Below are 25192 nucleotides of genomic sequence, written 5' to 3' on the forward strand. Positions count from 1 at the left end.
CTATAATTATTGTAATCCCCCTTTCTAGATCTCCTGTGTTGTAGTCACTTTTCTACTGAAGATGACTATTAATAAGAAACAAACTCTATACATTATTTTAACCCTTCAAGAAGTACAGCAAAACAGACCGAATATCTATATTTGGAATGAAGCCTCAACTGGTTTTCGGTATCAATGATTAGAGAGTAATTTACCATTTCCTACTTCCCGTAATAATTGAATGGTAATCTTGGAATGTCCAGATAGAGTTAATCAGGAAATAGTACATATCAACTGACAGATAATACGATTAGTGCTGGACACTGCAATCAGGATTTATTAGTGATTTCGATCGTGTATTACTTTGGTAAAATCTACAAAATTACATTTTGACCCACAATAAATCATGCTGATAGTCAGGGATGTTTTATAAGGACTTTTATTATTTATTTTTTATAAAAACAATCTTTTTCACTTTAAATTTTTTTAACTTTTTTAAGTCTTAGATCCTAGAGATGTCAGCGTCAACTTCTGGTCCCATGAAATGCACATCGGGAAAGATTAAATTGTAACGTATTTATACGTATTTGAAATGTTTATTTTAAAAAAAAATCAATTTTCAATGAATTGAACAATTCTGAACAAGATGTGTTTGATAAAAACAAATGCCCCGGAAGTCGCCATTTTGTAATTCTGGACAGACTCAGATAGAATACTTTTACTGCCTTGTACGAGGCAGACTCAGATAGAATACTTTTACTGCCTTGTACGAGACAGACTCAGATAGAATACTTTTACTGCCTTGTACGAGGCAGACTCAGATAGAATACCTTTACTGCCTTGTACGAGACAGACTCAGATAGAATACTTTTACTGCCTTGTACGAGGCAGACTCAGATAGAATACCTTTACTGCCTTGTACGAGGCAGACTCAGATAGAATACTTTTACTGCCTTGTACGAGGCAGACTCAGATAGAATACTTTTACTGCCTTGTACGAGGCAGACTCAGATACTTTTACTGCCTTGTACGAGACAGACTCAGATAGAATACTTTTACTGCCTTGTACGAGGCAGACTCAGATACTTTTACTGCCCTGTACGAGACAGACTCAGATAGAATACTTTTACTGCCTTGTACGAGGCAGACTCAGATACTTTTACTGCCTTGTACGAGGCAGACTCAGATAGAATACTTTTACTGCCTTGTACGAGGCAGACTCAGATACTTTTACTGCCTTGTACGAGACAGACTCAGATAGAATACTTTTACTGCCTTGTACGAGGCAGACTCAGATAGAATACTTTTACTGCCCTGTACGAGGCAGACTCAGATAGAATACTTTTACTGCCTTGTACGAGACAGACTCAGATAGAATACTTTTACTGCCTTGTACGAGGCAGACTCAGATAGAATACTTTTACTGCCTTGTACGAGACAGACTCAGATAGAATACTTTTACTGCCTTGTACGAGACAGACTCAGATAGAATACTTTTACTGCCTTGTACGAGGCAGACTCAGATAGAATACTTTTACTGCCTTGTACGAGACAGACTCAGATACTTTTACTGCCTTGTACGAGACAGACTCAGATAGAATACTTTTACTGCCTTGTACGAGGCAGACTCAGATACTTTTACTGCCTTGTACGAGGCAGACTCAGATAGAATACTTTTACTGCCTTGTACGAGGCAGACTCAGATACTTTTACTGCCTTGTACGAGACAGACTCAGATAGAATACTTTTACTGCCTTGTACGAGACAGACTCAGATAGAATACTTTTACTGCCCTGTACGAGGCAGACTCAGATACTTTTACTGCCTTTACTGCCCTGTACGAGACAGACTCAGATAGAAAACCTTTACTGCCTTGTACGAGACAGACTCAGATAGAATACCTTTACTGCCTTGTACGAGACAGACTCAGATAGAATACCTTTACTGCCTTGTACGAGACAGACTCAGATAGAATACCTTTACTGCCTTGTACGAGATAGACTCAGATAGAATACTTTTACTGCCTTGTACGAGACAGACTCAGATAGAATACCTTTACTGCCTTGTACGAGACAGACTCAGATAGAATACTTTTACTGCCTTGTACGAGACAGACTCAGATAGAATACCTTTACTGCCTTGTACGAGACAGACTCAGATAGAATACCTTTACTGCCCTGTACGAGACAGACTCAGATAGAATACTTTTACTGCCCTGTACGAGACAGACTCAGATAGAATACCTTTACTGCCCTGTACGAGACAGACTCAGATAGAATACTTTTACTGCCCTGTACGAGACAGACTCAGATAGAATACCTTTACTGCCCTGTACGAGACAGACTCAGATAGAATACCTTTACTGCCTTGTACTAGACAGACTCAGATAGAATACCTTTACTGCCTTGTACGAGACAGACTCAGATAGAATACCTTTACTGCCTTGTACGAGACAGACTCAGATAGAATACCTTTACTGCCCTGTACGAGACAGACTCAGATAGAATACCTTTACTGCCCTGTACGAGACAGACTCAGATAGAATACTTTTACTGCCTTGTACGAGACAGACTCAGATAGAATACCTTTACTGCCTTGTACGAGACAGACTCAGATAGAATACCTTTACTGCCTTGTACGAGATAGACTCAGATAGAATACTTTTACTGCCTTGTACGAGACAGACTCAGATAGAATACCTTTACTGCCTTGTACGAGACAGACTCAGATAGAATACCTTTACTGCCCTGTACGAGACAGACTCAGATAGAATACCTTTACTGCCTTGTACGAGACAGACTCAGATAGAATACTTTTACTGCCTTGTACGAGACAGACTCAGATAGAATACCTTTACTGCCTTGTACGAGACAGACTCAGATAGAATACCTTTACTGCCTTGTACGAGACAGACTCAGATAGAATACCTTTACTGCCCTGTACGAGACAGACTCAGATAGAATACTTTTACTGCCTTGTACGAGACAGACTCAGATAGAATACTTTTACTGCCTTGTACGAGACAGACTCAGATAGAATACCTTTACTGTCCTGTACGAGACAGACTCAGATAGAATACCTTTACTGTCCTGTACGAGACAGACTCAGATAGAATACTTTTACTGCCTTGTACGAGACAGACTCAGATAGAATACCTTTACTGTCCTGTACGAGACAGACTCAGATAGAATACTTTTACTGCCTTGTACGAGACAGACTCAGATAGAATACTTTTACTGCCTTGTACGAGACAGACTCAGATAGAATACCTTTACTGTCCTGTACGAGACAGACTCAGATAGAATACCTTTACTGCCCTGTACGAGACAGACTCAGATAGAATACTTTTACTGCCTTGTACGAGACAGACTCAGATAGAATACTTTTACTGCCTTGTACGAGACAGACTCAGATAGAATACTTTTACTGCCTTGTACGAGGCAGACTCAGATACTTTTACTGCCTTGTACGAGGCAGACTCAGATAGAATACTTTTACTGCCTTGTACGAGGCAGACTCAGATAAAATACTTTTACTGTCCTGTACGAGACAGACTCAGATAGAATACTTTTACTGTCCTGTACGAGACAGACTCAGATAGAATACTTTTACTGCCCTGTACGAGACAGACTCAGATAGAATACTTTTACTGCCTTGTACGAGACAGACTCAGATAGAATACTTTTACTGCCTTGTACGAGGCAGACTCAGATAGAATACTTTTACTGCCTTGTACGAGGCAGACTCAGATAGAATACTTTTACTGCCTTGTACGAGACAGACTCAGATAGAATACTTTTACTGCCTTGTACGAGACAGACTCAGATAGAATACTTTTACTGCCCTGTACGAGACAGACTCAGATAGAATACTTTTACTGCCTTGTACGAGACAGACTCAGATAGAATACCTTTACTGCCCTGTACGAGACAGACTCAGATAGAATACTTTTACTGCCTTGTACGAGACAGACTCAGATAGAATACCTTTACTGTCTTGTACGAGTCAGACTCAGATAGAATACTTTTACTGCCTTGTACGAGACAGACTCAGATAGAATACTTTTACTGCCTTGTACGAGACAGACTCAGATAGAATACCTTTACTGCCCTGTACGAGACAGACTCAGATAGAATACTTTTACTGCCCTGTACGAGACAGACTCAGATAGAATACCTTTACTGCCCTGTACGAGACAGACTCAGATAGAATACCTTTACTGCCTTGTACTAGACAGACTCAGATAGAATACCTTTACTGCCTTGTACGAGACAGACTCAGATAGAATACCTTTACTGCCTTGTACGAGACAGACTCAGATAGAATACCTTTACTGCCTTGTACGAGACAGACTCAGATAGAATACCTTTACTGCCTTGTACGAGACAGACTCAGATAGAATACCTTTACTGCCTTGTACGAGACAGACTCAGATAGAATACCTTTACTGCCTTGTACGAGATAGACTCAGATAGAATACTTTTACTGCCTTGTACGAGACAGACTCAGATAGAATACCTTTACTGCCTTGTACGAGACAGACTCAGATAGAATACCTTTACTGCCCTGTACGAGACAGACTCAGATAGAATACCTTTACTGCCTTGTACGAGACAGACTCAGATAGAATACTTTTACTGCCTTGTACGAGACAGACTCAGATAGAATACCTTTACTGCCTTGTACGAGACAGACTCAGATAGAATACCTTTACTGCCTTGTACGAGACAGACTCAGATAGAATACCTTTACTGCCCTGTACGAGACAGACTCAGATAGAATACTTTTACTGCCTTGTACGAGACAGACTCAGATAGAATACTTTTACTGCCTTGTACGAGGCAGACTCAGATAGAATACCTTTACTGTCCTGTACGAGACAGACCCAGATAGAATACCTTTACTGTCCTGTACGAGACAGACTCAGATAGAATACTTTTACTGCCTTGTACGAGGCAGACTCAGATACTTTTACTGCCTTGTACGAGGCAGACTCAGATAGAATACTTTTACTGCCTTGTACGAGGCAGACTCAGATAAAATACTTTTACTGTCCTGTACGAGACAGACTCAGATAGAATACTTTTACTGTCCTGTACGAGACAGACTCAGATAGAATACTTTTACTGCCCTGTACGAGACAGACTCAGATAGAATACTTTTACTGCCTTGTACGAGACAGACTCAGATAGAATACTTTTACTGCCTTGTACGAGACAGACTCAGATAGAATACTTTTACTGCCTTGTACGAGGCAGACTCAGATAGAATACTTTTACTGCCTTGTACGAGACAGACTCAGATAGAATACTTTTACTGCCTTGTACGAGACAGACTCAGATAGAATACTTTTACTGCCTTGTACGAGGCAGACTCAGATAGAATACTTTTACTGCCTTGTACGAGGCAGACTCAGATAGAATACTTTTACTGCCTTGTACGAGGCAGACTCAGATAGAATACTTTTACTGCCTTGTACGAGACAGACTCAGATAGAATACTTTTACTGCCTTGTACGAGACAGACTCAGATAGAATACTTTTACTGCCTTGTACGAGGCAGACTCAGATAGAATACTTTTACTGCCTTGTACGAGACAGACTCAGATAGAATACTTTTACTGCCTTGTACGAGGCAGACTCAGATAGAATACCTTTACTGCCTTGTACGAGGCAGACTCAGATAGAATACTTTTACTGCCTTGTACGAGGCAGACTCAGATACTTTTACTGCCTTGTACGAGACAGACTCAGATAGAATACTTTTACTGCCTTGTACGAGACAGACTCAGATAGAATACTTTTACTGCCCTGTACGAGGCAGACTCAGATACTTTTACTGCCTTTACTGCCCTGTACGAGACAGACTCAGATAGAAAACCTTTACTGCCTTGTACGAGACAGACTCAGATAGAATACCGTTACTGCCTTGTACGAGACAGACTCAGATAGAATACCTTTACTGCCTTGTACGAGACAGACTCAGATAGAATACCTTTACTGCCTTGTACGAGATAGACTCAGATAGAATACTTTTACTGCCTTGTACGAGACAGACTCAGATAGAATACCTTTACTGCCTTGTACGAGACAGACTCAGATAGAATACTTTTACTGCCTTGTACGAGACAGACTCAGATAGAATACCTTTACTGCCTTGTACGAGACAGACTCAGATAGAATACCTTTACTGCCCTGTACGAGACAGACTCAGATAGAATACTTTTACTGCCCTGTACGAGACAGACTCAGATAGAATACTTTTACTGCCTTGTACGAGACAGACTCAGATAGAATACCTTTACTGCCCTGTACGAGACAGACTCAGATAGAATACTTTTACTGCCTTGTACGAGACAGACTCAGATAGAATACCTTTACTGCCCTGTACGAGACAGACTCAGATAGAATACCTTTACTGCCTTGTACTAGACAGACTCAGATAGAATACCTTTACTGCCTTGTACGAGACAGACTCAGATAGAATACCTTTACTGCCTTGTACGAGACAGACTCAGATAGAATACCTTTACTGCCTTGTACGAGACAGACTCAGATAGAATACCTTTACTGCCCTGTACGAGACAGACTCAGATAGAATACCTTTACTGCCTTGTACGAGACAGACTCAGATAGAATACCTTTACTGCCTTGTACGAGGCATGGTCCAAAAGTAATGTCAAACTTGCTTTTTATTTTTTTTTTTATTGCTTTATATTTATATATATATATATATATTTTTATAAGAGAATGTTTTCAATAAAATTTTCCTTACTAACAATCCTTTTTATTTTGACTCTTACTTTGAAATTTTATTTAGTTATATATAATAATATTTATAACTATATTTATAATACTTTTCAAAATATTAAAATGAGCAAAGAGTTGGGTTTTGTCTATCGTCTCAAGGCAAAAATGTTACAGACGTCGTTATGACGTCTCTTTTCGGCACTCATTTTTTTTTTCATGCGCAATTCTTTATAACCTCTTAAATGCTTCTATTTAATAATCTTTACTACCATTTTGCTATAAAGCGTCTTGTTTTGAGTTTTAAAATTATTTGAACTTTATTCAAATGTTATTTCTATATTTATGCCTTTTGCGTAGATCTTAGGCACGTTCAAGAGTTAAAGGTTCACTAATCGATCACTCACTTCCTTCTTTTTCAACTGAAATGCTGAAAAGGTTGATGACCTGACAACGTCAGATTTGACGTTTAAAACATTGACAATTTATAAGGGAAATAATTAACATTATGGAAAAACAAAAGATCTTTAAAATACTTCTGTAAATTAAAGTCAAAGATTGACAGATGCTTGGAAGAAGAAAGAGCGTGGAAGATGAGTCTTTCACGTCACCTTATTTTGAATCAGCCGCTTTGCAAAATCTATATGTATGCAAAGCGGAATGGATATGCAAACGCATTCTGGAAAATTAAAATATTTTCTGAAATAGCTCAAGACTAGACGATTTAGGAAGTTTGGACAGCATATATGAAATAAAACGATAAAAATGATATATAATATGATGCATAAATGATCAACAGTCTCGTTTAAAGTCATCATTTCGCAAGTTCTATGGTCGATACAATGACCTTGTCATCAAATACAATTTAACATTAATGCTGACTGACGTTTTTCATACTAATTGTTAGGCTATTATTTCAACACTGAATTGTCTATGGATTTCTCCGTTAGCCCGATCATGAGAATGTGCACACGGCGGTACGAGTGACTGGTCGACAGGGGATGCTTACACCTCTATGGCAGCTGATCTCACCTCTGATGGTTTTAGAGGTCCGTGTTTGCTCTGCTCCCGAATTGTACTGTTTTAATGGACTTTTGAGCTTGATTACTGTTCGTTATCTCCATATTTCACGCTTATGTGAGAGATTCAAAAGATTTATGGATGACCTGAAAATGAGTTCCTTAAAGAAACGTCATAGCGACGAGTTACATTCTTGCACTTCGGCGATAGACGAAACCTAACGTTGTGTTTACTTTAAATTTTAAAAGTAATGCACATATTTGAGAAAATGTTTTAAGCAAAGGTAAAAAAAAAAGATAAAGGTATGATAAAGGCATGATTATATAAAATTTTGTCAATAACTTTCAATTTAAAAACAAATATATATATATATCAGTTATGACATTAGTTTTGGATCAATCAATGTACTTTTCAAAATGACCTTGGGTCAATGTCAAATCACATTCAGTTTCTCACTATACAACATGGTCAAGACAGGAATTCTACATTTAAACAAATGATCTTGAAATTAACCAAATGACCTTGGGACAAACAAGTGACGCTAGGCCATTACCGACGTGAAGCCCACTCGAGTTTCACCATTGAGACCTCCCCCACCCACACAACCCCTAGTGAACCACTGTGTCCTCCTATTAATAATTAATCGATTCAGCAAATTCAAACAATGGTTCAGATATCTACTATGTATTATAATGGCTTCAGCGCTAGCTCACCTTCTCTTTTTAAAAGATAAGCTTGTTGAGCCTATTTTGGTTGTACATGATGCAAATATTAAACTTATTAAAAAATGCTGAGAAATTATTGACTTTCTATGATGTTCAAAATTCTGCTTTCTTACCATCACCCTTTTAAATATATACAACTTTTTATCACTTTATAGGACATTACTAGTATTGTGAAATTAATTTTGAATGAAAAAATTGAAATCCATGTGGCTTAACTTATTCATATTAGTTATATAAACATGACTCTAGTTGTTATTTTCATGGTTTTTGAAAAAAATGTATCATCTGTCCTTAAAGCTCTAGTAAATTTCTATAATTTTGCCAAATATAAAGTTTCTCACTTTTATGATTCTTAATTTAGTGGGAAGGTTAAAATTTATGATAGAATTACAGACTTTTACAGAGGACAAAAAATATGCCCACGATCTTTGTTCTCATGGGTTTTTGGTTGTTCAAAAGTTTTGGGGTTGCAAGATCTGGGCTTATTTCAATTACTATTTTGTTATACTTTAAGTTAAGTTTCAATCTATGATTAAATCAAGGAACATGGACTGGATCATACAAAACTGCACCACGAATATTTTCTATATTCTTTTATATACCTGTCCAGTCTGTGAACGACATTTTCTTCTTTACGTCTTAATTATATTTTCATACAAGAGTATGATCTCATCGATTTTTTTTTTTTTTTTTTTTTTTTTTTTTTTTGCAATTTTATATGCTAAACGATCGTGGAATTGTTTTACATTTACAGGCCTGGTCTCAACACCATAAACTGAGAATAAACTTAAGTAAAAATTTCAAATTAATATATTCTGATAAGTAACAAAATTTTCATCATGCGTAAGAATTTGAATATTATGCATGCATGCAATTTTTAAAATGTGTTTGTGAAATAAAATTCAAGATATTCAAAATCGACAATTTTGACTTAATTCTGTTTTCAGTTAATGGTCTTGAAGCCTGGACGCTGTCCTATATGGACAAATTCCATATAAGGAAGTCGGGAACGATAATGGAAAATCGCTTTTTAAAAAACACATTTCATGAACAAGTATATTTTTGACAAATCAAAAAACCACCATTCACCATTTTACACAGCAGCAGCAAATGTAAACAAGTGAAAAACACGTGACTTGAATTTAGGAAACACGTGACTTGAATTTAGGAAAATACTTACATATATATATATATATATATATATATATATATATATATATATATATATATATATATATATAATATATAATATATATATATGAACTCTTTAGATGGTTGATACATGGTTTGATAATCACCCCCAAAGAATATCAATATTGACCGAGGCGATGTTATTCGCCAATGCTCGGGGAAGAAAGACACACACAAAATCATACCCAGCTGTAAACCATGAGATATATTTACTTCGTTTTAATGCACTTTTTTAGGAGGCATAGTTACTCCGAGTTATTACGCCTTCAGAAAGGCATATTAAGGTCTTTTCCCGTGTTATAGCACCTCTTGATTCGCGTTTGACACCTTTAAATTATATTTGAAAAAAAACCTTATTTTCTGTTATTACGTTATTTAAAAGGTATAATAATGCCTTCTTATGCGCATATTATGCTTTTTCACTTTTTATTACGCCTTTTCACTTAGCCTTTTAATTAATTTTAACTATTTCCGTAGTCCAATTATATTAGGTTTTCGTACTCTCCTTCGTGGTCTTTTTTATAAAAACTATATTGTTGTCGAAGAAGATGAACTGGTAACAAGCGACAGAGAAATATTTTAATATATTCAACAAATATAAAGGTTGGTTCATCAATACAGTTAATTCAATCAATACAATTAATATCAATAAATAAAATACAACTCGTTGATGCAAATAAAATCCTTTTTGTTTCATCATTTCATTCACATGTATAATTTATTTCTACATATGATTCACAGGTACATGTACATAACAATAACAAAAGTATACTGGGCGGTGAAAATAGTACAAGGAACATTTAAAAGATACTTCAGTTTACCTTACGAGCTTTATTTTGACGTAAGATAACCAGAAATGGTACTCAAAGAGGATGCCTCAAGATGGCATTTCTGTTTTTGCGGGTTGTACGTGTCGCTGTTCACAGAAGGTGTGTTTGATGAACTGCTGGTTCTTTTTGTGACGATTTCGTGGTTGGACGACCCAGATTTCGTGGAAGAAGATTTGCAGCCGCAGAGTCGAAGAATTCCCATTCGAAACCTTTTGTTCCCTACGGTGTATATGATGCAGTTGACGCTAGAGTGCAGATGTGCCAGAAGTGTAACAAACAAATGAACTTCTGTGGAAAGATTATCCTGGACGTCAAGGGCAATGGTTATAGCGTACGGCGTCCAACATATAACGAAGACAACAAAAATGCAGAATAAGGTCTTCGATGAACGAACAGTTTCGCTCCATGCCTTCCTCATTCTCAAGGGGTTTTCGGTATCCAATTTGTAGATATCGCGTTTTGTTTCCCAGATTTGTTGAAAAATCAGAATATAACAGATAGTCATTACGATGAGCGGTCCGCCAATCAAACCGACGGAGACAAACATTGTATAGGACAAACTCGCTGTGCGATCCCAGATACATTGATGGTTTTTCTTGTCAAAGTAATGTCCACCCCACCCGATAAAGTTAGGAAACTCGAACAAGAAAGCGACGACCCAACAGGTAATACAAAACAAAATGCAGGAAATTCGATTAAAAACTTTGTCGTAGACATGATTGTGGTATAAATAGATATAACGTGACATCGTCAATAAAGTCAGACTGAGAAACGCGCAGAAACAAGCTGTCAAACAGAGACTGGCAACAAACTCACACATCCATTTCTTATCGTCGAAAAACTGCTCTCCTTTTGCAACTCCTAATAAGAAATTATGACATATTGTTAAAAAGAATATAATGAATTGCTTTAAAATTAGATGGCATGATTTCAAAGAAGGAATAAACCCTTTCACGATATGTGCGGTACTATTCTTTTGCAGGGCTTATACTATAGTTTTCAAAGGTTTTATTTGGTATATAATTAAAAGACGTTTATTTCAGAAAAGACTTTAATGGTAACCTAGCAACAAAACTTTATGATGAACGTGATGACTTCAACTTATTTATGTAGCAATAAACCCTTCTCACCTGCATATGGGGTTTATATCTCCTAGTTAATTCGATACACAAGAGCATGCTCCACGAACGAACAATTTCTAAAACGAGGCAAGTTATTGACAAACAAGTTGATGAAACAAGGATATCAACAGTCTCGTTTAAAGTCATCATTTCGCAAGTTCTATGGTCGATACAATGACCTTGTCAGCAAATACAATCTATCATGAAGTTGAATGCTTACTGACGTTTTTCATACTAATTGTTAGGCCATTTTTTACACACTGAATTGTCTACGGATTTTTCCGTTTTCCCGATCATGACAATGAGCACACAGCGGGTGTGACCGGTCGACAGAGGAAGCTTACTCCTCCATGGCACCTGATCCCACCTCTGATGTTATTTTTAGAGGTCCATGTTTGCTCTGCTCCCGATTGTATTGTTTCAATGGATTTTTTAGCTTGATTGCTGTTCGTTATCTCCATATTTCATTAGAAATAAAGCACTGATACCGTTTGCCCTGCAGAAGCGTAGTACCGCAATTATTGAGAAACAGTCTATATATAACACATCATAATAATCAAATTTTCGAATTGATAAAACGTCACAAATACAGAATTGAATGTTAATTTCATGTCAAGTCTTCTCATGTTTACCCTCTTTCTGAATAGTTCAGTGGTTCAAAGTTTTTTACTTTCTATGTAAACTCTTCATTAGGTGATCAATCTCAGAAGTCTGTGCTTCACAATAAGACTCCTATTAATTTTTGCCCCGTTGCATCTTTTAATAATTTCTAGTAGCAAAATATAATAAATGATACACGCTCAATTCTCCTTAAACAACAGTAAAATACTTACCGATGATGCAAAGCGGGTCTGCCACTGCTGTGACGCAGAAGTCAGCGAGTGCAAGGTTAATGATGAATTCTTTTCCGGATTTGTTGATTCCTCTTAGGACAGTGGAGACTAAGAGTATTAGGGTGTTTCCAACAGTTCCTACCAAAAGAGCAGTCGCCATGATGACGATATAGCCTATTGCTAGCGAAGTATCGGTCTCCAGTAGAGGACTCTTCCGTATCATTATGGTAGCATTACCAAAGTCCATGCAATTTTTCAGTGTATCATTGAGATCAGATGTCCCATCCTAGAATTAAACAGCAATTTAGTCTCATGCTGATGTTCATATTTAATTGGTATGATGTAGTTTTCATGCAAGAAAAAATTTACTGTAAACAGTTTCATTTCTATAAATTAAGTCCATAAATATTCAGTATTGATATAACAGAAAAACAATTCAATAGATGGTATTGATTTTATCAAACTTATGCAGATTCTGCAACATTTAAGCCATATTTCAGCAATTTCATGACATCTGTCAGGGAAGAAATGTATAGAGAAAACTACCACACAGCAAACAAAATAAGTAAGCATTTATCGTAATTTTCAAAGAATAATTTATTATAATTCCAATATCCTTTCAAATATTTGAATGTTTGACATTGAACACTCTATTGCTGAGTAGCATTTACTGATAAAGTACTTGATTAACTACATTTATCAAAGTGAATTCCATTTTCTATTAAATTACACGAAATAAGCATAGTTTTTCATATAACAAATTGAAAATTATAAATTTCTGATATTAACGTTAAAGCAAACAATTGCAGTAGAATACAATTTACTCTTTCAAATAATAAAACAATTAAAAAGTTTTCATACCATACAGTTCGGAGAATTGGTTACAAACACTCCCATACTGGATGATAGACTGTGCGATGTCCAGAGGATGCGCGGTTGTCTTATATAGGATAATTACTATATCATTGCCGACCATTCAAAGGATATACGTCAGCCTCATAATAACCGCGCATTGTCCTCGGAATTATGGTAGATGTCCGATAACAAATTAAATATCAAATACACTATGAAATCAGAGGAACGGGGGCGTTTTTTTTTATGTAATATATTTACTCATGTAAAATTTTTGTTCAGATGCAAAGGAAAAATATTGGTTCATGATATGGGTATTTCATTCTCTTGGTTTTGCAAAACAAAATGGAAGCTGACAGGTAAAAAAAGACATGATCCTTTTATTATTAAAACCAACCTTTGTTTGAAAAATGCAATAAAACATGCAGAAGAAGAACGGCTTAAATTACTATTAATTAATTTGACTTGTAAATCTTATATATATATTATATATTTCATTGCAATGTAACGATCCTCAAATAAAACTAATGTCCAAAAAGCTGCAAGAATTCCATCGGTATTGAAAGCAAGATTTTTGTCTTGTCTAGACAGCCGAGTGGTCTAAAGCTCTGTTCTGCACTGCTAAGGAGGTAGATTCCGCAGGTCGAGAGTTCAAACCCCGTCTTGGGCGGGCGGGATTGAGTATCCATGAGTATCCATATAAAGTGAATTCTGTTCTATGATATATATATATATATATATATATATATATATATATATATATATATATATATATATATATATATATATATATATATATATATATATATATATATAAAGCACTAAAAACCAACAACACTGTATATCCGAAGTGTCGGATCTACTAAGTAGATACAAGGTCACGGATGGAAATTTATATAAAGCACTAAAAATGACCAACGACACGAACAATAATAATTGTCAAATTTTCGGGACAGCCTGTCCCTTCCTCAGGACAAAGAAAAAAGTTAAGAAGTCATAAAAACAAAGGAAATAGAGAAGCAAAAACAACTAGCACTACTACTAAAACTAGTTGTTTTTGCTTCTCTATTTCCTTTGTTTTTATGACTTCTTAACTTTTTTCTTTGTCCTGAGGAAGGGACAGGTTGTCCCGAAAATTTGACAATTATTATTGTTCGTGTCGTTGGTCATTTTTAGTGCTTTATATATATATATATATATATATATATATATATATATATATATATATATATATATATATATATATATACCTGCATTTGACAGGCCATTTTGTGGCATGGAGATTCTCTTTTTGACTCTCAGATAACATGGAAACATTTTAGTGATATAATTTCTTATATTTTAGTGGATTATAGATTTCACTGCAGAAGAACAAAAAATTTTTAAAAAATGGTTGCAAAGATAGATTTTTCAATTGTCTTTCGGTAGGTTTATTAACTGTTTATCATTGACATTATTTTCATAAATTCCAAAAAAAAAATAAATAAATAAAAAATCAACAATAAATCAACCCTTTGTTCAGTGTTATCGATGTAGTGTATGTGAAAACTGCTCCAAGTTTTCAGTTCATATGACCTAATTCAAACTTATCGTGTAGAGGTGGGCAGTTGAAATACGATATTAATTTAGTTTTTATCGCCTTGTTAGCGACCAGGAAAATCTGTGATAATGGCTTCTTTAATTAGCAACATGCGACTGTGAATTGTTATTACATAACACTTACGATGTGTTTTTTAAACGAAGTATATATAAATACCAGGTTACATGTAGGTATCAATATTCATTTTTAAAAATATACTGTCAACAGATAAATTTTCTTCATAAACTACGGTGGAAATTTTGGTTCTTCAAAAGATTTAAATCATAAACATCTATATATGTGTGATACATATATATGCTTAAAGTGACATAGCAATATTCATTTGCATTCTTTCACTTTTTATTTACTCCATTCGGAAATTTTAGGAACAAAGCAACTAATACAACATATTTTAAATCAGCGAAAAGGAAAGAAATATACAGGTAAAATCATTACAGAGCAACTACGTGTAAAACAACATATAAATTTACATCAGTGAAAACTTAAAGGATGTGAAAACTAGAGTGTTCCAAGGAACACGTGTCGCAAGCTTTATAGCATCATTGAAGATTGAAATAAATCTAAGGGTGGTCAGATATTTATTTGCTACTAGCATCATAGCAAAGAAAAAATGCACATCAGCGTAGCACGCGGGGGGGGGGGGGATACTTTTTTGATGTACATGTAGCTTTACTATGCAAGTTTTTAATGGAAATTGTTCCCTCCTCCCCACTTTTTGTTGCTGTACGCTCGAACATTGGCAAATTCCAGCATTAAAAAATGCACCAAAAAGTTAGAGAAAGGTCTCCCTACACACCACACGCGTGAAGTAGGATTTTCGAATAGTAAGATCGATAGAATAGTATTTATTATATAAAATCTGAAAACCTCAAATAGGAATATGATTCTCCAACCCTCAAAGTTAAAGAGAATAATGAAATAAGGTGAAATTATTAGAAATAATTATTTGTCATTTAAAAAAAAAGATTTCTTTCTACGAGGTCATGTAAGAAAAATTATTTGTATGCTCTTACTGCATGGAGTTTGAACAATTCAGAAACCATAAGTTTTTATTGAGTTTGAGTTTTAATTTTTCACAACAATTTTATATTTAAAAAAAATAAAGGACCAGATTTGTATTGAAACCGTACCTTCTTCTTAAATCTACCATCCGGAGTAGGTCAAAGGTCAAGGTCAATTGGACTACCGCTGGTATTTTTCATAACGTTTTATGGCAAACAGTGTACATGCTAAATAACATAGACTTACCTCTTAAATGTCAAAGACATGCTGTATATCGGCACAACGAACTATTTTGAAAAGTAGGTCAAAGGTCAAGCTCAAAGGTAACAAAGTCGGTAATCATGGTAATTTACAGAAGTCAAAGTGCCAAGCAATATATGTGGAAAATATCAAACCCATACCTCTTATAGTTCTCAAGATATAGGGTATGACAGACAGACGGATGGACAGCTACACAGGGAAAAGTGGCTCGCATGTATTTCATATGAAATTCGCACAAATATCATGCGAATTCTTTGCATGAGAAGGAGACGAAAAGGACCACGCATGATATTCGCATGAAAATATCATGCAATTTTCACATGAAATTCGCACGAATAGCATGCGAAAAGAAATTCATGCGAAATTCATGTGAAAAAAGAACCCAGGTTTCATATGAATATCATGCGAAGACAAGCATATTTTTCGTACCCCAGAAATTAATATCAAGCCATTATCTATGAGTGCCGCCCAAAGCTCAATCCATTAATTCTATTGTTCTTCCTTGGAAACAGAATTTTTGCTTCTTGCAAATGAATTTTCCTTGAACATTTAGTACCATGGATTTAATATCTTCTCTTTTTCTTACTTAGTCAGTTAATCCAGATACAAGTAATGCATGATTATACAAAAAGTAACTTTGAATTTGAAAGAATCAAAACTTGTTTTCTGGACTCCCTGATTAAATAAAGACATTTGTGACATTAATTTCTACATTGAAAACTAAAATCATTGATCTTTTTCTATCTTCTTTATTGAGGTTCTCATCACATAAGATTTCTTTATCTTGAGGATTCTTTTAAGAGGGTGTTGTCTTTATACCTGAAAATACAAAAGTAAACAATCTCAGGTTATTGAAATTCATAATGGACAATATTTTTTTTAAAATCAATTATGACTACCCTTGGCCTTTAAGTAGGATCAATACCTCTTGGTCATAATCACCTGTATGCCAAGTATGTTCTCCAGATACTACTCCAATAAAAAATTGTATTTTCTGAGATACTTCTATCAAATCTATGAACTTGATCTTGTCTTATGACCTCTGTTATGGAAATGGCATATCTTATGATCATAATCAACCATTAGGGCAATATGATCTTTGGCAGTTACTTTTTTTCAATATACAATTATATAATTATGTTATATGGCCAAGAATTTAAACTTGAATTCCTGTGACCTTTACATTGCTTAAATGACCAACATGCAGGGTTGTTTCACTGCCTCTAGTCATAATTAAGCAACCTTTGTATTTACTATATATCCTCATAAAAGTTATGATTATTTTATTTTTTAAAAACATATCTAGTTCAAATTACCCTATGTAAGACTTGGGATATAACTTTGAGTCACAAGCAAATTTTGTCTCAGGATTGTCTACTGTGTTTCCATTAAAGAGTTGTGATTGAAAAATAATTTAATACATTTGTACCCTTTTGATCTTGAACATATCTAAAATGCCCTTGGTACTGAGTCAACTGGCTCATCTCTGGACACAAGCTACCTTTCTATCAATTATGAGCCTCAGATTGTTTTCTTGGTTACAAAGTCATGTTCAAGTAAGAATTTAATTCTCTTATTCCTCTTTTTAAAAGTTTGACAAATCAGTCTGTAAATTCCTGTTACCAGTTAGTTCAATGGTATATAATTACAAAGTGTAGGGAAAAACAAGGTGTGTTTCTGAAACACTGATGCCCCCATATGGCAGCTTGTGGCAAAGGTTATAGTTTCTCAAATGCAAGTCAAACTTCAAGGTTGAGAGATCAAAAATGCCCAAGCACCAACCATTCAACAGTTATGGTAAAGGTTAATGTTTTCTAAAAGTGGGCCAAACTCCAAGGTCAAGGTCAAAGGGTCAAAATTAATGGTATTCAGGGGGAAGACCTTGTCATAAGAAATATACATGCAGAATATAAAAGCCCTAGCACCAACAGTTCAGAAGTTATGGTCAAGGTTAAAGTTTTTCAAAAGTAGGTCAAACTCCAAGGGCAAGGTCAAAATTGTTGATATCCAAAGGAAGGTCTTGTCACAAGGAATACACCTGTGAAACTTGAAAGCCCTAGTACTAACTATTCAAAAGTTATGGCCAAGGTTAAAGTTTTTTAAAAGTGGGTCAAAAGTTATGGCCAAGGTTAAAGTTTTTTAAAAGTGGGTCAAACTCTAAGGTCAAGGTCAAAAAGTCAAAAATATTTACACCCAAGGAAAGGTCTTCTCAGGATAAATATACATGTGAAATCTGAAACCCCTAGCACCAACTGTTCAAAAGTTATGGCCAAGGTTAAAGTTGGGTAAATTTTTACAAAAGTGGGTCAAACTCCAAGGTCAAGGTCAAATACGTTGGTACCAAAAGGAAGGTCTAGTCAATAAATACACATGTGAAATATGGACGGACGGGGCAAAAACTTATATACCCACGACTCTTTGATTACCAGGGCATTATTATAAAGTGGTTTAAAAGATAATTTCCAGACAAAACATGTCTACAGACAGACAAACAGACATGGTGATTCCAGGACACCCTTACAACTTCTTTGTAGGAGCTAGTATATAACTTCATTGTAGGGGCAAAAAAGTTTTAGCTTTTACCAATAATATATGGCCCAGTGATCTTGACTTTTGAGATAATTCAATGTTTTACTATACCCACATCACTGTTTTCGTTATCCCTAAATGCTCTCCCATTGGAAAATGGTTAGTCTGTACATTTCTGTTAAAACTTGAATTTCCTTAATCTGAGACTTAAACAAAACATGAGTTGTGCTAACTGGCCAAGTTGCAATGGTTAAAATTGGCATTTAGGTGTGATTCTAGAGAATGTAATACGTACGTCTGGAAAGTGCAAAAGTTTACAACAACAGACAGACAAGTTTTGACAGTAAAAAGCTTACTAAAGCTTCTGGCTTAGATGGAATAATTAAATTAAATATGTTCAGCTTAATGTCAAATTTAAATTGTCGAAAGAAAAAAAATCATACATGTATTTACTTACATATACCATTGACAAATCTGTTTGCATGTATCTTCTGAGGATATAGGTACTCTGGTATTTGAAGCTGTGATGACATGCTAACTGTGCCTACAGTGAAAATTAAAAAATGTCAGATACTGTCAATTCAATAGCATTTGGTTAATTATCTCCTTAGTACTACTGCATTTTTATGCATTTATTCTATAAATTAGCAGAATATATTTAAGAATTAGATAAGCAGAAATAACCTGAATGCTTATGGTTCTGCTAGTCTGATTCAAATAATTCACAGGAAAAAAAATCCTGCTTTTCTGCAGCCTTATCCTGATTTTCTGCAACTATATTTTTGCTTTTCTCTGTTTGATCTTCTATTATGGCCCCACCCTACCCCCAGGGGACATGGTTTGAACAAATATGAATATACCTAACCTTACCTGAGGATGCTTCTGAATTGATATGGCTAATCATGGATTTGCAATTCTTTGGAAGAAGATTTTTAATGATTTCTCCTATGTATTCTCATTTTAAACTTTGATCACCAATTATGGCCCCTCCCTACCCCTAAGGGGACATGATTTGAACAACCTTGAATGTAAACTATCAAGGATACTTCCATATAAATATGTCTAATCACTGCTTAACTGTTCTTGAGAAGAAGATTTTTCACATGTATGCCTAACATAAAAATTTGATCACCCATTTAGGCCCTCCCAACCCCCAGGGGTAATGAATTGAACAAACTTTAATCTATACTACCTGACAATGCTTTCATATAGATATGACCAATCATGGCTTTGCTGCTCTTGAGAAGGAGATTTTTAAAGATTTTTTCTATACACTGTATATTTATTTCTATGTAAAAATTTGTTCACTCATTGTGATCCCACCCTAGCCCCGGAGGTCATGGTTTGAACAAACTTGAATCTACACTACTTAAGGATGCTTCTTCATAAAAATCACCAATCATGGCTTAACTGTTCCTGAAAAGAAGAAATTTTAAAGATTTTTCATGTTTTCCTATGTAAAACTTTGATCACCCACTGTGGCCCCACCCTATCCCAAGGGGTCATGATTTGAACAAACTTGAATCTACATTATGTCAGAAAGCTTTCACATAAGTTTCATCTTTCTGACCCAGTGGTTCTTGAGAAGAAGATTTTTAAATATCCACACCCAATTTTTACTATTTCTTACTTATCTCCCCTTGGAAAGAGGGTATGGCCCTTCATTTGAACAAATTTGAAACCCCTTTACCATAAAGGATACTCTGTATTAAGTTTGGTTGAAATTGGCCCAGTGGTGGAGAAGAAGATGAAAATGTGTCGTGAAAAGTTTATGACAACAATGACAGACGACAGACAAATTTTGATCAGAGAAGCTCCCTTGAGCCTTTGGCTCAGGTGAGCTTAAAACCAATCATGGAAAAGCAGCATGGAGTAGTCGCAGAAAAGCAGACAGGTTGCAAAAATAAGATGGGGGGAAAAGTATGTCAGCCACTTGATCATATAAATAACAACATTATTTATATATATTGATGTATACCTTTGCAATAAATATTTTATTCTAGATTTTTTTTACCTGTTTGCATGTAACATATATGTATAATCTTTGAGAAGCTATCAGTGTGGTATAGTGGGGGACCTTCTGCTCATTTTCTAGCAAATACCTGCAAGATAAGAATACAACATTTTAGTAAACATTTCTCAAACATGTCATTTATAAGTAAACACAAAATAGAATATACAGTACAACTCATTTACAGGGAAGTTACTTGGACTTGCTGTCTTATAATCAAGCTTCTTTATATATCTGCATGTATTTTGGAATGCATAAAAGTTTAACTCCTAAAACAACTGAGATTTACCTCTTTTTATGAGAACTGAGTTCTGTTGTATTTTCAATTTAAAATGCATAGATATGTTTACAGTGGCATTAGTGCTCCTAAATAAATACTTTTTATCTCTAGCTCAATCAGAAACCAATTGATTTATTAGCTATATTACATTTACCGCTTTTATTAATATTGCAAACAGAGCGTCAAACTTCAAACTCGATGAATTATAAACATTTTTTATATCTATCCCCATTTATAATTAACCTCCTAGTGTTTTTAAAACACTGAATTTATCACAGCACACCCCAATGCCTGCCCTGGTGGCAAAAAGATCAAAGAAAACATTATTCTTTTCACTCTTTAAGTCTTGACCTTTTGGTTAAGTGATTATAGCGGATTGTACCACATAGGAAGAAAAAAAGACCCCACAAAGGGACACAACTCATTTACTATTTGCAAACTAGTGAACATGAACTACAGTGTATCTAAACAGATGTGCCCCCACTGTGCATGTCATTAGTACATTGTAGTAATCATATAAATATCATGGTTCTATATAGAGAGAGAGAGTAACCTCTTTGTGATTATACATGTACATTTACAAATTAATGTTTTGATTGGTGGTGATGGGTGAATGTGAGGTGTAAAGCAGAGTTTGGAGAGGAAGAAATAGGGAAGGTCGGAGTCAGACAGAGGAATATAAAGGAAATTCAAAATAGTAGAGTTGAAGGGATGGGAGCTATAGCTAGGAGAAGGATAAATTAAAGACCCACCCCACTTTTTTCCAGGCCACCCATCCATTATGTATCTATTTTTAGAACAAAATGATTGACTTACAGTCTGATTAAAAAAAAAATTAGGTATATCCTAATATACATGTATAACTTTACAGTGCTGTATATTGCTTGGTGAGGTTTACACCAGACCCAGGTGCAACAGGCAAAGAGTGCCTGTGCCAGGTCCATCTTATTTCAACATATCTATTTATTAAGCTGTCAGCATACATGTATATTGCCAATAAATTATATTACATTTATCTGGTGATAAAGGAGATGATAAAAATATGACAAACTTACAGAAAATATGCAGTTGAATTTACTCTGCTCTTTCTTGTCTGCTTTCTCAGCCGCATCATGACGTAATATGTGACGTACGGCATTCCATAAAAAAACTACTTTTGGTTTCGTAAAATAAGTGTATACCCCGACCCCGTAGTCATCAAAGTTCCGACTTCGACGCGGAAATAAATTTTCAAAATAAAGATTTAAAGGACAAAAATTATAGTTATTTAGATATTTCCCGATTCTGTGATGAATACGAAATAGACTGGCAGATTTAGCTAGGTTCTACTTGCACTTCCTGTTACTGAAAAAAAAAACGAGTGTACCCTCCTGTGGCTTGTTCCAGAGTTTCCTTTGGGATTTATGTGCTCTAATCCCTTGAAACGACGGTGAATATGTATGTACTCTTAATCGTTTGTCATATTTTGTGTTTAAAATGTAGATTCTTATTGTTATTCATTTTGCAACGAAAATTTTCAGAGTAAATTCGGATCTCGTTTTCGTTTCAGGTTCAACAGTTCAACGTAACACGACCAGGTGAATCGAATGGTTCCGTTTCATCGAAGTCATAATGAAGTTATGCATTTTTTATGCTAAGCGACATTTATTTGAAGGCTTTACTAAATTTGAGTAAGTAATTAACATTAAAAGTGATTTTTAATTGTGTTGTTCATGTGCAGAGACTTGTAAACACGACTTTTACAGTGTATCACACAAAATATTTTAGGACGCAGGTCCCACAAAAGATCCAATTTTCTTGGGGATTAATCTCACAAATGTGAGGGTTATGAATGAAAAAAATTCCTTGTAATAATTAAACTGTTGCATTTGATATATTCTAATTATTTTATGCAGATTAAAAAAAATCCATCTTTTCAGCATTATAATGTCTGTAAAACTCAAAAATCCAGTTGGAATATCATAACTAAAATGGACTATTATATCTAATTTGGACAATAGGTTCCAATAACAACCTTATACAGTGTTTTCTCTTTATTTCAAAGTAAAGCATTAGAGATCAATTGTATCTGGCTTTGGGTTGATGTTTATGACAAATCTCTGTGGACCTTACAACAATTAAATTTTATTTTATTGTATTTTTTTATTTCAAAGCGGCATTTTTATCAATTGAAGCGATTAATTTGGCCGGTAGCTGGTTCTTAGGGAAATCACTACTTATATAGAGAGTTGCATGGTCAATAACATGTTCTGATGTCTGACATAAAAAAATAATTATGCCTCTATTGTGCAGTTATTAATGTACAAAACACAGGGTCTTCTGTTTTGCTCAAAACATGAAATACCAGTGCAGTTTAACATAAACAAGTTGACAAAACATGGACCTTTCAGGTGATAACATGGAATTTATTGTATGTAATGACAGATCCTATTCAGTAATTATAGGAGTTAGCCCCTTTGACTGAAACAATTGGAATATCAGTATGGGTAGTTAATAAAAATTTTTATGATTTAATTTCTTTGTAGGAAATGCTTGTCAGGACAAAAGACTGAAAGACTGCCTTTAAACACAGCCATCATTAATGTAAATGGATTCATAAGGAGCATCCAAACAATATGATATTAGGAACATCAGAGACTGGCAATTTTTTACCACTCACTGTGATAGATGCATCTAAATAAACATTGAAATGTTAAATTTTTTTGTTCATTGCTTTTCCTCATATGGTATTAATATTGCATAATATTCTTGTGAATAACGCACGATTTTCACACGAAAAACAGACAAAGTGGAATTTGCATGGATATCATGCGAAATTTTAGTCGCATGAAAATCGCATGAATTTCGCATGAAATTTGTGTGATAACATTCGCATGAAATTCGCATGTGGGACTTTTCGCATGATTTTTGTATGATTTTCGCATAAATTTCATGCAAAAAGGCAAACGCATGAAAATCATGCGAGCCACTTTTCCCTGTGTAGACAGACGCCGGATAAAGTGATCCCTAAGTGTCGCTCTGCTCTGCAGGCGACACAAAAACATATGGCTGAGGTCATTATCTAGAGCGTTTCGTACATTATTCTTCTAAGTATGATTATCAGCGATCGGGATTGGTCTAAATCTGAAAATTAGCATTTTTCTTAAATTTCGCAATTTCGATTCAATTTCTTAATGAAATATAATTTCATCATATTTCTTTTCTATCTGTAACTTGTTTCTTGGAAATTTTATCCGTAGGTTTAAAAATATTAACACATTATAACTTTTATATTCATAAATTATTTTTATTAAAAAAAATTCAAAAGTCTCTCCGACTCTTCTTGACATGTTTCATGAAATATTTAGATAGTGCATTTATTAACAGCAAATTTTAAACTCCTAACCATCCTCTTTGCAAATAAAACACTTTTTACATTTTTTGGGAGGAAAAATACAAAAAAAAAATTCATATAAAATAATTAGGAGGTTATATCAATCTTTCCATGCTGAAACCGTGTTTCAAATGATGTGTCTTAAACATCCATTAAATAAAATTTTGGTGTAACACGATCCACCTTAAATTCTTACCGAGTTTATTTATGAGGACTCTGGTACATGTGCGTTCACGTGGCCTTGCCTGTGGAATATAATTAAATATTTTGATGAATTATATTCCTTATTTCTTTGTTTAAAAAGATTTGCGAGTATGCGTGTTTTTCTGTTTATATTCAGGAGAGAGACTGCGAAGAGTATGCCGGAATAACCAGTAGTTCTCTGAACAGATGATCTCGTCAGAGTATACAATACAACAACAAATAAATCAAACCAAAGGATTATTAAAACTGTCATAGACATCACAGATTAACCATAAATATTGGAATATAAAGACTCTGAAATACATCCCCAGCTGTGTGTCCTCTTGGTCTTTCTTCAGAGAATTTAATTAAATCAATTATTCTTGTCCTTTATCTATCTCAAAAAATAATTCAGGTAATGAATAACACAGGGAATGCATGTTTGAATGTAGAAAACATCTGCTAAATAATGAAACAACAAGAAGCCCAAGGGCCACAACTCTCACCCGAGTCACCTTTCTCTTCCTGACAAATGAAAATTAACAAAACTGAAAAACCTTTTTGAGACCATCAAATTAGTCAAAGATTTCAGCAATCCTAATACATATTACATTTAGGCTTAATTCATACAAATTGTATCTTTTCCTGCGGGTCTC

General features: G+C 34.8%; 1 protein-coding gene and 1 long non-coding RNA gene across 2 annotated transcripts; one reads left to right on the plus strand and one right to left on the minus strand.

The window, feature by feature from the left end:
• Nucleotides 1-10492: 10492 nt before the first annotated feature.
• Nucleotides 10493-12721, minus strand: LOC133200814 (melatonin receptor type 1C-like). The gene is made up of 2 exons (XM_061336630.1): nucleotides 12446-12721; nucleotides 10493-11352 (listed from the first exon to the last, which is right to left on the minus strand). The coding sequence occupies exons 1-2, from the start codon at nucleotides 12690-12692 to the stop codon at nucleotides 10493-10495; spliced, it is 1107 nt and encodes a 368-aa protein (XP_061192614.1). The 5' UTR covers nucleotides 12693-12721.
• Nucleotides 12722-22340: 9619 nt separating this feature from the next.
• Nucleotides 22341-23534, plus strand: LOC133200672 (uncharacterized). Its single transcript, XR_009722991.1, has 3 exons — nucleotides 22341-22417; nucleotides 22530-22650; nucleotides 23506-23534. It is a non-coding gene; the product is annotated as an uncharacterized LOC133200672 (long non-coding RNA).
• Nucleotides 23535-25192: the final 1658 nt, after the last annotated feature.

Source organism: Saccostrea echinata, unplaced genomic scaffold (assembly GCF_033153115.1).
Source record: "Saccostrea echinata isolate AGI-Se365-2 ecotype Australia unplaced genomic scaffold, CSIRO_AGI_Sech_v1 ptg000041l, whole genome shotgun sequence".
Lineage (NCBI taxonomy): Eukaryota > Metazoa > Mollusca > Bivalvia > Ostreida > Ostreidae > Saccostrea > Saccostrea echinata.

What these genes read in the sequence shown, in the direction of transcription:
- LOC133200814 (XM_061336630.1), bottom strand. Translation starts at nt 12,692, where the DNA reads ATGGACTTTGGTAATGCTACCATAATGATACGGAAGAGTCCTCTACTG. An exon ending in AGACCCGCTTTGCATCATCG is followed by an intron (nt 11,353 to 12,445) that starts GTAAGTATTTTA and finishes ATTTCTTATTAG; the next exon opens with GAGTTGCAAAAGGAGAGCAG.